The 12338-nt window shown below is 45.6% G+C and overlaps 1 protein-coding gene across 1 annotated transcript in view; it reads right to left on the bottom strand.

Annotated features, from left to right (window-relative positions):
- Positions 1-9621, bottom strand: part of plcd1a (phospholipase C, delta 1a) — a 122239-nt gene extending 112618 nt beyond the window's left edge. Inside the window, exon 1 of the mRNA XM_068015721.1 lies at positions 9415-9621. Coding sequence (XP_067871822.1) covers positions 9415-9442 — 28 coding nt within the window. The 5' untranslated portion in view covers positions 9443-9621. The remainder of the gene's footprint in view (positions 1-9414) is intronic.
- Positions 9622-12338: the final 2717 nt, after the last annotated feature.

The following is a 12338-nucleotide window of genomic DNA, read 5'->3' as shown; positions in this document are numbered from 1 at the left end:
CCAGGAAGAGGTAGATAAGTGGACTGGGGATCAAGGAAGCAGAAGGCGTAAGGCTGGGGTGGAGCTAAAAGGGAGAAAGACCAATTGAGATCCAGAAGAAAAAAGTTGGACAGGGACGGGGAGGGAAAGGCGGACAGGGACGGTGTGGGGGTGGGAGGAAAGCCAGACAGGGACAGGGAGGGAGAGCTGAACAGGGACAGGGAGGGAGAGGCGGACAGGGACGGGGAGGGAGAGGCGGACAGGGACGGGGAGGGAGAGGCGGACAGGGACGGTGCGGGTGTGGGGGGAAAGCTGGACAGGGACAGGGAGGGAAAGGCGGACAGGGACGGGGACAGGGAGGGAAAGGCGGACAGGGACGGGGACAGGGAGGGAAAGGCGGACAGGGACGGGGACAGGGAGGGAAAGGCGGACAGGGACGGGGAGGGAAAGCAGGACAGAGACAGGGAGGGAAAGCCGGACAAGGACCAGGAGGGAATGCCAGACAGGAAGAGAAAGCCAGATCTGGAGGAAAAGCCGGACAGGGACAGGGAGGGAAAGCCGGCCAGGATGGGAGGGAGAGTCAGACAGGGACGGGGAGGGAGAGTCAGACAGGGACGGGGAGGGAGAGTCAGACAGGGATGGGGAGGGAGAGTCAGACAGGGACGGGGAGGGAGAGTCAGACAGGGACGGGGAGGGAGAGTCAGACAGGGACGGGGAGGGCTCCAGCAGCAAGGTCACATGCACCATTTTTGTTGTGTTAGATTTTAACATTCTTGAAGAGTGGCGAGCCGTTTGAGCTGGAGATTTAATCTAACACAATGACACATAATTAAAATGCCACAGGGCTGTGATTATCCTGGAGTCTAACTTAACCCTATTGATCAGGTATGTTTGTTTTTTTCCTCTATTATTGACTGGAACAGCTTTCTCTGGAATAAGGCCTCACATTTGCTAGGTGCGTTGCTACAACCATATATACTGTGGGTTACAATCATTCTGTGAGATAACAATACACAAAAATACATAGAAATTATAACATGAAAACTCATCCCAACCAGTCTGTGTTGGTGTTCACCCTCCTTGGGAGCAAATAATTCTAATCACATTTACCCCCGTGTTCCCATACCATCTTAACCCAATCTGATCTTGAATGCTGACATGGTTTCTGCCTGGAAGTGAATTCCACAGTCTCATAACTGTGTGTGAAGAAGTTGAAATCTGCATTGTTTCTAAAAGAAAATCCAATTTTGTGCTTCCTCATACCAGGTCGCATCCTATTTAATTTGTGCTATCCCCTCTCTAAAAGTCTCAATATCCTACCTATAGTGTGGAGCCCAATACTCTAATTGAGGTCTCATTAACGTTTTATAATAGGCTCAACAATATCTCTTGGCTTTTATATCCATATCTTGTACTAAAACTGAGAATTCAGTAAGCTATATTACAGCCTAGTCAACCTGACCTGCTGTTTTTAATATCCTGTTATCCTGTATCCCCAAATTCCTCTTCTCTTCCACAGCACCGAGCCTGCTACTATTCTATTACTGCTTTTCTTTTTAAAGCAAAATATATCATCTCACACTAATATTAAATTCTATCTGTGACTTTCTAGCCCATATTCTCCCATTTTATCATTACCCCTCTTCAGTTTCCTTTGGTCTTCCACTCTAGGCCTTTATTTATATCATTAATGTACACAGTGGACTCATGAACTGAACACGACCCAATTCCAACCACCCTAAAAAAATTGATCTTAACTCATATTTTCTATCTTCTCCTTTCTAACCATTTGCTAAGCTAATTATCTATCTGCCTCCAAATTCCTTATCTTTTAACCTTCTGTAGTAAATTCCTGTGTGGCATCTTGTCAATGGCATTCCTAAAGTCTGTATAAACTACATCCGCTGCAATTCCCTCCCCCCCCCACTATCTATGATGTCCGTTAGCTAGTCAAAGAATTCTGTGAGGTTTGCCAAGCATAGCATGATTTCAAATCCATGCTGACTACTCCTAACTTGTTAATCTTTATCTGGATATATGATCATTTTATCCTTCATGAAACATCATAATATTTTCCCTAGCACAGGTGTTAAACTAACTGACCTGGAATTACCCAAATTAGCTCCATATCCCTTTTTAAATGAGTACTGCATAAAATAATGCAGCACAGAAGAGGACCAGTCAGCCTATCATCCCTGTCTGGCAACGGTTAACATTAAACAAGGAGGATCAGTTGAGTTGGAGGAAGCAGCCAGGTAATAGCAGGAGAAGTCACATAAAGTGGCAACTGAAAATCAATGCAGGCAAATGGAAGTTACCACAGTTGTTGGGAGGTAACACATGTCATCAGTATACTCTCAATGGTATGGAAATAGCTGATGGCACGGTGAGAAAGGGATATGGGAGTCATTGTAGATTTGGCATTGAACATGTCAAACCCCTCCAGGACAGTAATACACAAAGTGAGTAGAATGCTAAGTTTTATTGCTGGGTCAGTTGAATGTAACTTGGAATATCATGCTCAAACTATACATGCCCAGGTCAGACTGCGCCCTGATACAGTGCCAGTTTTGATCACTGGGACATAAGGAAATCATTCCAACCCTGGAGGTGAGACAGAGAAGAGTTGCAAAACTCACCCCAACATCAAAAGTTTGGGTTACAAGGATGAATTGGGGCTCTTTCGCCTGATAGGAGGCAACTGAGTTGGGACCCGATAGAAATCTGTAAAATGTTAAACAACACCGATGTAGTAAATCCAGAGCACGATTACTACACATTTCAGATTCAAACTGGCACAAGGAAAGGCACTCTTTTTGAACGCACTTACTGTCTCACTACACAGAGCAACCATAGTGATTTTTCCAACCCAACCTTTCCCCAAATAATCAAAATTTATTAACATTAACTCTAAATGAAAGTATTTTTCTTCATGAACCAGAGTCTGAAAACACTGTGGCTCCCTAATTCCCATCTGGAATGGTTTTCTGGAGAGACAGAGAGAGAGAAATAGAGGAAGAGAAAGAAAACAAAAGTAATTTGATTTATACAGGCTCTCATGACCTCAGGATGCCCCAAAGAGATTTACAGCTAATGAAGTACTTTTGAAGTGTCAGCACTGTTAGAATTAGAATTAGAATCAGAATATTACAGCGCAGTACAGGCCCTTCGGCCCTCGATGTTGCGCCGACCTGTGAAACCATCTGACCTACACTATTCCATTTTCATCCATATGTCTATCCAATGACCACTTAAATGCCCTTAACGTTGGCGAGTCTACTACTGTTGCAGGCAGGGCGTTCCACGCCCCTACTACTCTGAGTAAAGAAACTACCTCTGACATCTGTCCTATATCTATCACCCCTCAACTTAAAGCTATGTCCCCTCGTGTTTGCCATCACCATCCAAGGAAAAAGACTCTCACTATCCACCCTATCTAACCCTCTGATTATCTTATATGTCTCTATTAAGTCACCTCTCCTCCTCCTTCTCTCCAATGAAAACAACCTCAAGTCCCTCAGCCTTTCCTCGTAAGACCTTCCCTCCATACCAGGCAACATCCTAGTAAATCTCCTCTGCACCCTTTCCAAAGCTTCCACATCCTTCCTATAATGTGGTGACCAGAACTGCACGCAATACTCCAGGTGCGGTCTCACCAGAGTTTTGTACAGCTGCAGCATGACCTCGTGGCTCCGAAACTCGATCCCCCTACTAATAAAAGCTAACACACCATATGCCTTCTTAACAGCCCTATTAACCTCGGTGGCAACTTTCAGGGATTTATGTACCTGGACACCAAGATCTCTCTGTTCATCTACACTACCAAGAATCTTCCCATTAGCCCAGTACTCTGCATTCCTGTTACTCCTTCCAAAGTGAATCACCTCACACTTTTCCGCATTAAACTCCATTTGCCATCTCTCAGCCCAGCTCTGCAGCCTATCTATGTCCCTCTGTACCCTACAACATCCTTCGGCACTATCCACAACTCCACCGACCTTCGTGTCATCCGCAAATTTACTAACCCACCCTTCTACACCCTCTTCCAGGTCATTTTTAAAAATGACAAACAGCAGTGGCCCCAAAACAGATCCTTGCGGTACACCACTCGTAACTAAACTCCAGGATGAACATTTGCCATCAACCACCACCCTCTGTCTTCTTTCAGCTAGCCAATTTTTGATCCAAAGCTCTAAATCACCTTCAACCCCATACTTCCGTATTTTCTGCAATAGCCTACCGTGGGGAACCTTATCAAACGCCTTACTGAAATCCATATACACCACATCCTCTGCTTTACCCTCATCCACCTGTTTGGTCACCTTCTCGAAAAACTCAATAAGGTTTGTGAGGCACGACCTACCCTTTACAAAACCGTGCTGACTATCGCAAATGAACTTATTCTTTTCAAGATGATTATAAATCCTGTCTCTTATAACCTTTTCCAACATTTTACCCACAACCGAAGTAAGGCTCACAGGTCTATAATTACCAGGGCTGTCTCTACTCCCCTTCTTGAACAAGGGGACAACATTTGCTATCCTCCAGTCTTCCGGCACTATTCCTGGTCGACAATGACGACATAAAGATCAAGGACAAAGGCTCTGCAATCTCCTCCCTGGCTTCCCAGAGAATCCTAGGATAAATCCCATCTGGCCCAGGGGACTTATTTATTTTCACACTTTCCAAAATTGCTAACACCTCCTCCTTGTGAACCTCAACCCCATCTAGCCTAGTAGTCTGAATCTCAGTATTCTCCTCGACAACATTTTCTTTCTCTACTGTAAATACTGATGAAAAATATTCATTTAACGCTTCCCCTATCTCCTCTGATTCCACACACAACTTCCCACTACTATCCTTGATTGGCCCTAATCTAACTCTAGTCATTCTTTTATTCCTGATATACCGATAGAAAGCCTTAGGGTTTTCCTTGATCCTATCCGCCAATGACTTCTCGTTTCCTCTCCTTGCTCTTCTAAGCTCTCCCTTTAGATCCTTCCTGGCTAGCTTGTAACTCTCAAGCACCCTAACTGAGCCTTCACGTCTCATCCTAACATAAGCCTTCTTCTTCCTCTTGACAAGCGCTTCAACTTCTTTAGTAAACCACGGCTCCCTCGCTCGACAACTTCCTCCCTGCCTGACAGGTACATACTTATCAAGGACACGCAGTAGCTGCTCCTTGAATAAGCTCCACATTTCGATTGTGCCCATCCCCTGCAGTTTCCTTCCCCATCCTACGCATCCTAAATCTTGCCTAATCGCATCATAATTTCCTTTCCCCCAGTTATAATTCTTGCCCTGCGGTATATACCTGTCCCTGCCCATCGTTAAGGTAAACCTAACCGAATTGTGATCACTATCACCAAAGTGCTCACCTACATCTAAATCTAACACCTGGCCGGGTTCATTCCCCAGTACCAAATCCAATGTGGCATCGCCCCTGGTTGACCTGTCTACATACTGTGTCAGAAAACCCTCCTGCACACACTGGACAAAAACTGACCCATCTAAAGTACTCGAACTATAGTATTTCCAGTCAATATTTGGAAAGTTAAAGTCCCCCATAATAACTACCCTGTTACTCTCGCCCCTGTCGAGAATCATCTTCGCTATCCTTTCCTCTACATCTCTGGAACTATTCCGAGGTCTATAGAAGACTCCCAACAGGGTGACCTCTCCTCTCCTGTTTCTAACCTCGGCCCATACTACCTCAGTAGACAAGTCCTCAAACGTCCTTTCTGTCGCTGTAATACTCTACTTGATTAACAATGCCACACCTCCCCCCTCTTTTACCATCTTCTCTGTTCTTACTGAAACATCTAAATCCCGGAACCTGCAACATCCATTCCTGCCCCTGCTCTACCCATGTCTCCGAAATGGCCACTACATGTTGTAATGTTATAATGTGCACACAGCAAGCTCCCACAAACAGCCATGTGATAACATACGAACATACGAATTAGGAGCAGGACATGGCTGAACTGATTACTCCAAATTTCCACCTACCTCCGATAACTTTCCACCCCCTTGCTTATCAAAAATCTATCGAGCTCTGCCTTAAAAATATTCAAAGACTCTGCTTCCACCGCCTTTTGAGGAAGAGAATTCCAAAGACTCATGACCCTCAGAGAAAAAATTTCTCCTCAGCTCTGTCTTAAATGGGCGACCCTTTATTTTTAAACAGTGACTCCTAGTTTGAGATTCTCCCACAAGGGGAAACATCCCTTCCATATCCGCCCTGTCAAGACCCCTCAGGATCTTATATGTTTCAATCAAGTCGCCTCTTACTCTTCTAAATTCCGGCGGATACAAGCCTAGCCTGTCCAATCTTTCTTCAGAAGACAACCTGCCCATTCCAGGTATTAGTCTAGTAAACCTTCTCTGAACTGCCTCCAATGCATTTACATCCTTCTTTAAATAAGGAGACCAGCACTGTACACAATGCTCCAAATGTGGTCTCACCAATGCCCTGTATAGCTGAAGCATAACCTCCCTACTTTTGTATTCAATTCCCCTCACGATAAATGATAACATTCTATTAGCTTTCCCAATTACTTGCTGTACCTGCATACTAACCTTTTGTGATTCATGCACCAGGACACCCAGATCCGTCTGCATCAAAGAGCTCTGCAATCTCTCACCATTTAGATAATATGCTTCTTTTTTATTCTTCCTGCCAAAATGTACAATTTCCCACTTTCCCACATTATACTCCATTTGCCAGTTCTTTGCCCACTCACTTAACCTATCAATATCCCTTTGTAGCCTCCTTATGTCCTCTTCACAAGTTACTTTCCTACCTATCTTTGTGTCATCAGCAAATTTAGCAACCATACCTTCAGTCCCTTCATCTAAGTTATTTATATAAATTGTAAAAAGTTGAGGCCCCAGCACTGATCCCTGTGGCACACCACTCATTACATCTTGCCAACCAGAAATGACCCTGTTAACTAACCAATATTCTATCCATGCCAATATGTTACCCCATACACCATGAGCTTTTATTTTCCGCAATAACCTTTGATCTGGCACCTTATCAAATGCCTTCTGGAAATCTAAGTACAGTACATCCACCGGTTCCCCTTTATCCACAGCACATGTAACTCATGTAATGACCAGATAATCTGTTTAGTAATGTTGGTTGAGGGATGAATATTGACCAGGACATGGGGCAGGGGGGAACTCCCCGGCTCTTCTACAAAATGGTATTGTGGGATCATTTACACCCACCCGAGAGGACAGACAGGGACCTCAGTTCAACATCGCATCTGAAAGACCACACCTCGGACAGTGCAGCACTCCCTCAGTACTGCACCGATCCCAGCCTAGTTACTGGCTCAATTCTCTGGAGTAGGGTTTGAACTCACAATCTGCTGAGGCAGAAGTGACAGAACTACCAACTGAGCCAAGGCTGCTGGAGTTTTTGACAGTCAGCTGGCGACAGGGAAGAGTGGATGTCAATGGTAGGATAAGTTGTGGGGACTCAGTCACCTGTGGTTTAATAGTGCGATCAGGCGATTTAAATCAGGGACAGTGTGAAATGCCGCCACCTGTAGTCCACTCGGGGCTTTGCAGGTCACACAAACACACACATGTATGACACAGGAATACCAACAAGAGCTGCATTTTCTGCCTCGACATTTGCGCACAACCCATTATAAAGGCCGGTGACCCCGCTTGCCTGGAAGAAAATGATTGAATACCAACAGGCACACGCCCCAGTAACTAGCTGGACGAGTTTTGCCTCTGAACGTGACACAGCTCGTCTGTGTCTCTTCATTCAGCGCCGGACTCGCACATCAATCCAGTCCACGTATGTTAAATTGGTGACTTAAAAAACGATAATAATTGATTTTTTTTTTCAAACTTGAGGGTCGGGGAATGCAGAATGCGCCGGGACTGGCGATGTCAAGCGAGGTACACCCAATTGAAGAGATAAGACCAGCCTCGATCTCCAAGCAAGTCCCTCTCGATCGAGAAATCGACAAGAAATAACTGCGGGATTGACCTGTCGGGTCACCGGACAAGAGAAACCGAGTTAACGTTTCATCAGAGGGGTTCTGAACGGGGATGTTAATACTGCTTCTCTCTCCCAGCGGAGTGTTCCCAGCATTTTTCCGCTTCTGTATCAGATTTCCAGCATCCCCGGTATTTTGACTGGCAGCTGCATTTTTAAGTTGCTGGAGTTTCGATAGCAGGGGGTGGGGCGGGGGAGAAGACAAACGTTTATCTAGGAAATGCAGCTGAGGCTTTGGGCTTTTTTTAAGAACAAAACTTGGTGGGGGCTTAAAAAAAAAAGTATTTCCCGATCAACATTTTCAGTCCTCCAGCATGATTCAGGGGGTGCTGGTTTAAAGCTGAGACTGCAGTCAGTCCCATTGAAACAGCGCGGAGTTTCCAAGTTGCGCCCTGACCGGCACCAGAACAACTTTTTCTTTCAACTGCATCGGGTTGTTGTGAGCTGGAATCCAGCGCCTGAAAGGACGGTGGAAATACATTCAATAATAACTCTCAAAAGGGAATGGAAACGCACTGGGGAGGGCAAATATTTGCAGGGCAATGGGGAAAGTGACAGGTCTTTCAAACGGGCCGGCACAGGCCCGATGGGCCGAAGGGCGGTATCATTCACTGATGAGAGATGGGGCTAAATTTTGCAGGGGGTGGTTGAATGAATAGCTGCTGACCAAATCCCATCTGCGCCCCCTCCCCTCCAAAAAAAGACATCTCTTATAAATGCAGCAAAATATTTGTTTCAAAAAATGACTCGGCTCTCGTGATAGAGAGCTTGTGATCTGTCTCGACTGCAGCCATATGATTCCTATTCACTGCTCGGGCGGGTGCTTCTCTCAAATGACAGTTCTGATGCTGGCATGCAGTAGCTTGATGAAGGGAATGTAAAACACACGCACATCCACACAAAGTTTTAAAAAAAAACAACTGAGAAATACCACCCCATGGAAACAGCTGGGCGTCAAAGCGAGAGGATTTAACCTCCACGCAGCACTCCACTTTACAAACTCTGCGCTGCATGGATTAACAACACTCTCTGCATGATGGCCCCCCTCTCAAACAACATCGTCGGAAACTATACTTTCCCCAGTTTAATCTAGGAGGAAACACGCGACATGACCGACAGGAGCTGGGCAAATGTCAACTTCAGAAAGCGAGAGCTAAAAAAATATAATTCACACAGCACGAAGCAGAGAGAGAGAGAGAGAAGGGAAATCCCGACCACAACTCAGCTTCAGCCGGCTTTAAACGGACCATCAATTCTACCCAACAAGACATAAGCAAAGATCAGACTGGTTTGTTGAAAGAATAGTGCAGCATTCCGATGTTTGACGTTTCCCTTGAAAGCATCGGATAAATTACAAATCAGGAATTCCCTCCAACCGCTCCCTTCTTTTATACTTAATTATTTTGCAAACCTACCATTGTCCACTCCATTACACCCCTGCATCTTGATTTCCTCTCGACAGTCTGTGTGTAGATTTTTTATTTTAAATCCACTTTGCGAAATTCCAAAGATGGGATAGGGAGAGAGGGGAACTTTGAATCGCGCGGGTCTAAAGTTATCCCAAGTGTCGGTGATGGAGAGGGAGGGATAAAGCGCTTTTTCCACTGCAAGTTCAACTAAGCAATGTGCGAAACACCTACTGATGGGGTAACAACCCCGCCCCCTGTTACTGGGCTCCTCCTGCCTGTCTATCACTCGCTATGTGTTTGGGAAGCTTTAAAAGGCACCACTCCCTCCTCCAAAGTCCAAGCCTCAGCTACAGTTTAATAAATCATTCAAAATACATTTTATATATACACAGATAGAATTGCACCGTTCATTAATCATGTTTTAAAAGTAAAACAAAGTACAAGGAATATTTACTTGGCCGTGCAAATGTCTGTCCTTTTGCCCAAAGGCGAACGCGCCGAGCGGCGAAAAAGGATTTCATTGTCAGCGGTGCAACATCCTTTTCTTCTTCCAGTGCCTATGGTGAGCTGGAATATTAGTAAGTATAATTTAATAGGAGTAAATGATAGCAAAGTTAGCATTGGTGTTGAGAACTGTCCCTGTTTATCTAGGGGGTGTGTTTTTACAGGTTAACAAAAATATTATTGCAACCTAAAATTATTATACAGGACGGTTACAATTCTGACCCTAGAAAGGCCAATTGGTGTATTTTCTAAATGGTCAGAGACTAGGAACTGTGGAGGAGGAGCATAGGAATTGGGAGCCCAAGTGGGCAAATCACGAAAAGCTAGTGGACACGAACAGAACACAAAGAGTCTAATGAAATGCTAGCTTTTACCTCAAGTGACCAATTAAGAAGGCTAATGATATGTTAGCCTTTATCGCAAAAGGATTTGAGTACAGGAGTAGTGAAGTCTTGCTTCAATTGTACAGAACCTTAGTTAGACCACACCTGGTGTGCAGTTTTGGTCCCCTTACCTTCGGAAGGATATTATGGAGTGCAACGAAGGTTCACCAGACTTGTTCCCAGGATGGCGGGACTGTCCTATGAAGAGACATTGGGGAAACTGGGCCTGTATTCTCTAGTTTCAAAGAATGAGAGGTGATCTCATTGAAATCTACAAAATACTTAAAGGGATAGACAGGGTAGATGCAGCTCAGATGTTTCCCCTGGTTTGGCAGTCTAGAACCAGGGGGCACAATTTCAAAATAAGGGGAAAGCCACTGAGGACAGAGATGAGGAGAAATTTCTTTACTCAGAGGCTTGCGAATCTTTGGAATTCTTGACCCCAGAGGTCAGGTTATCAAAGTATATGGAGCAAAGATGGGTCAATGGAGTTGAGGGACAGATCAACCATGCTCTAATGGAATAGTAGAACAGGCTGCAGAGGCTGAATGGCTCACTCCTGCTTATGTTTAACTTAACCCTAAACACTAACCAAACATCCTCCAACCCAAATCCTGACCCGAATCACACTGGACCCTGCCCTAACCCAGAAAATAACTCTGGAATACCCTTCCCACTCTCAAACATAACCTCAACAGTAATCTTTTCCCTGATCCCAACCACCCTTAGACACAGACCCTAACCTGAACTCGAAAAGCATCACGAAAATATTCTAACACCCAAACAAACAACTCCAATCATAGAGTCATAGAGAGATACAGCACTGAAACAGGCCCTTCGGCCCACCGGGTCTGTGCTGACTGCCAACCACCCATTTATACTCTTCTTTGGCCTCCTTGTCTCGAGAGACAATGGGTAAGTGCCTGGAGGTGGTCAGTGGTTTGTGGAGCAGTGCCTGGAGTGGTTATAAAGGCCAATTCTAGAGTGACAGACTCTTCCACAGGTGCTGCAGATAAAATTGGTTGACAGGGCTGTTACACAGTTGGCTCTCTCCTTGCGCTTCTGACTTTTTTCCTGCCAACTGCGAAGTCTCTTCGATTTGCCACGCTTTAGCCCCGCCTTTATGGTTGCCCGCCAGCTCTGGCGAACGCTGGCAAGTGACTCCCACGACTTGTGATCAATGTCACAGGACTTCATGTCGCGTTTGCAGACGTCTTTAAAGCGGAGACATGGACGGCCAGTGGGTCTGATACCAGTGGCGAGCTCGCTGTACAATGTGTCCTTGGGGATCCTGCCATCTGTCATGTGGCTCACATGGCCAAGCCATCTCAAGCGCCGCTGACTCATTAGGGTGTATATGCTGGGGATGTTGGCCGCCTCGAGGACTTCAGTGTTGGAGATACAGACCTGCCACCTGATGCCAAGGATTCTCCAGAGGCAGCGAAGATGGAATGAATTGAGACGTCGCTCTTGGCTGACGTACGTTGTCCAGGCCTCGCTGCCGTAGAGCACGGTACTGAGGACACAGGCTTGATACACTTGGACTTTTGTGTTCTGTGTCAGTGTGACATTTTCCCACACTCTCTTGGCCAGTCTGGACATATAAGTGGAAGCCTTTCCCATGCACTTGTTGATTTCTGCATCGAGAGACAGGTTACTGGTGATAGTTGAGCCTAGGTAGGTGAACTCTTGAACCACTTCCAGAGCGTGGTCGCCAATATTGATGGATGGAGCATTTCTGACGTCCTGTCCCATGATGTTCGTTTTCTTGAGGCTGATAGTTAGGCCAAATTCGGTGCAGGCAGCCGCAAACCTGTCGATGAGACTCTGCAGGCACTCTTCAGTGTGAGATGTTAATGCAGCATCATCAGCAAAGAGGAGTTCCCTGATGAGGACTTTCCGTACTTTGGTCTTCGCTCTTAGACGGGCAAGGTTGAACAACCTGCCACCTGATCTTGTGTGGAGGAAAATTCCTTCTTCATTTACCCATCTTCCCTACCACATCCCCACAATTCTCCTCCCACCTACCTACACTAGGGGCAA

The sequence above is a fragment of the Heterodontus francisci genome, chromosome 2, assembly GCF_036365525.1.
Source record: "Heterodontus francisci isolate sHetFra1 chromosome 2, sHetFra1.hap1, whole genome shotgun sequence".
Taxonomy (NCBI): domain Eukaryota; kingdom Metazoa; phylum Chordata; class Chondrichthyes; order Heterodontiformes; family Heterodontidae; genus Heterodontus; species Heterodontus francisci.
This window is presented reverse-complemented; position numbering and strand designations above follow the sequence as displayed.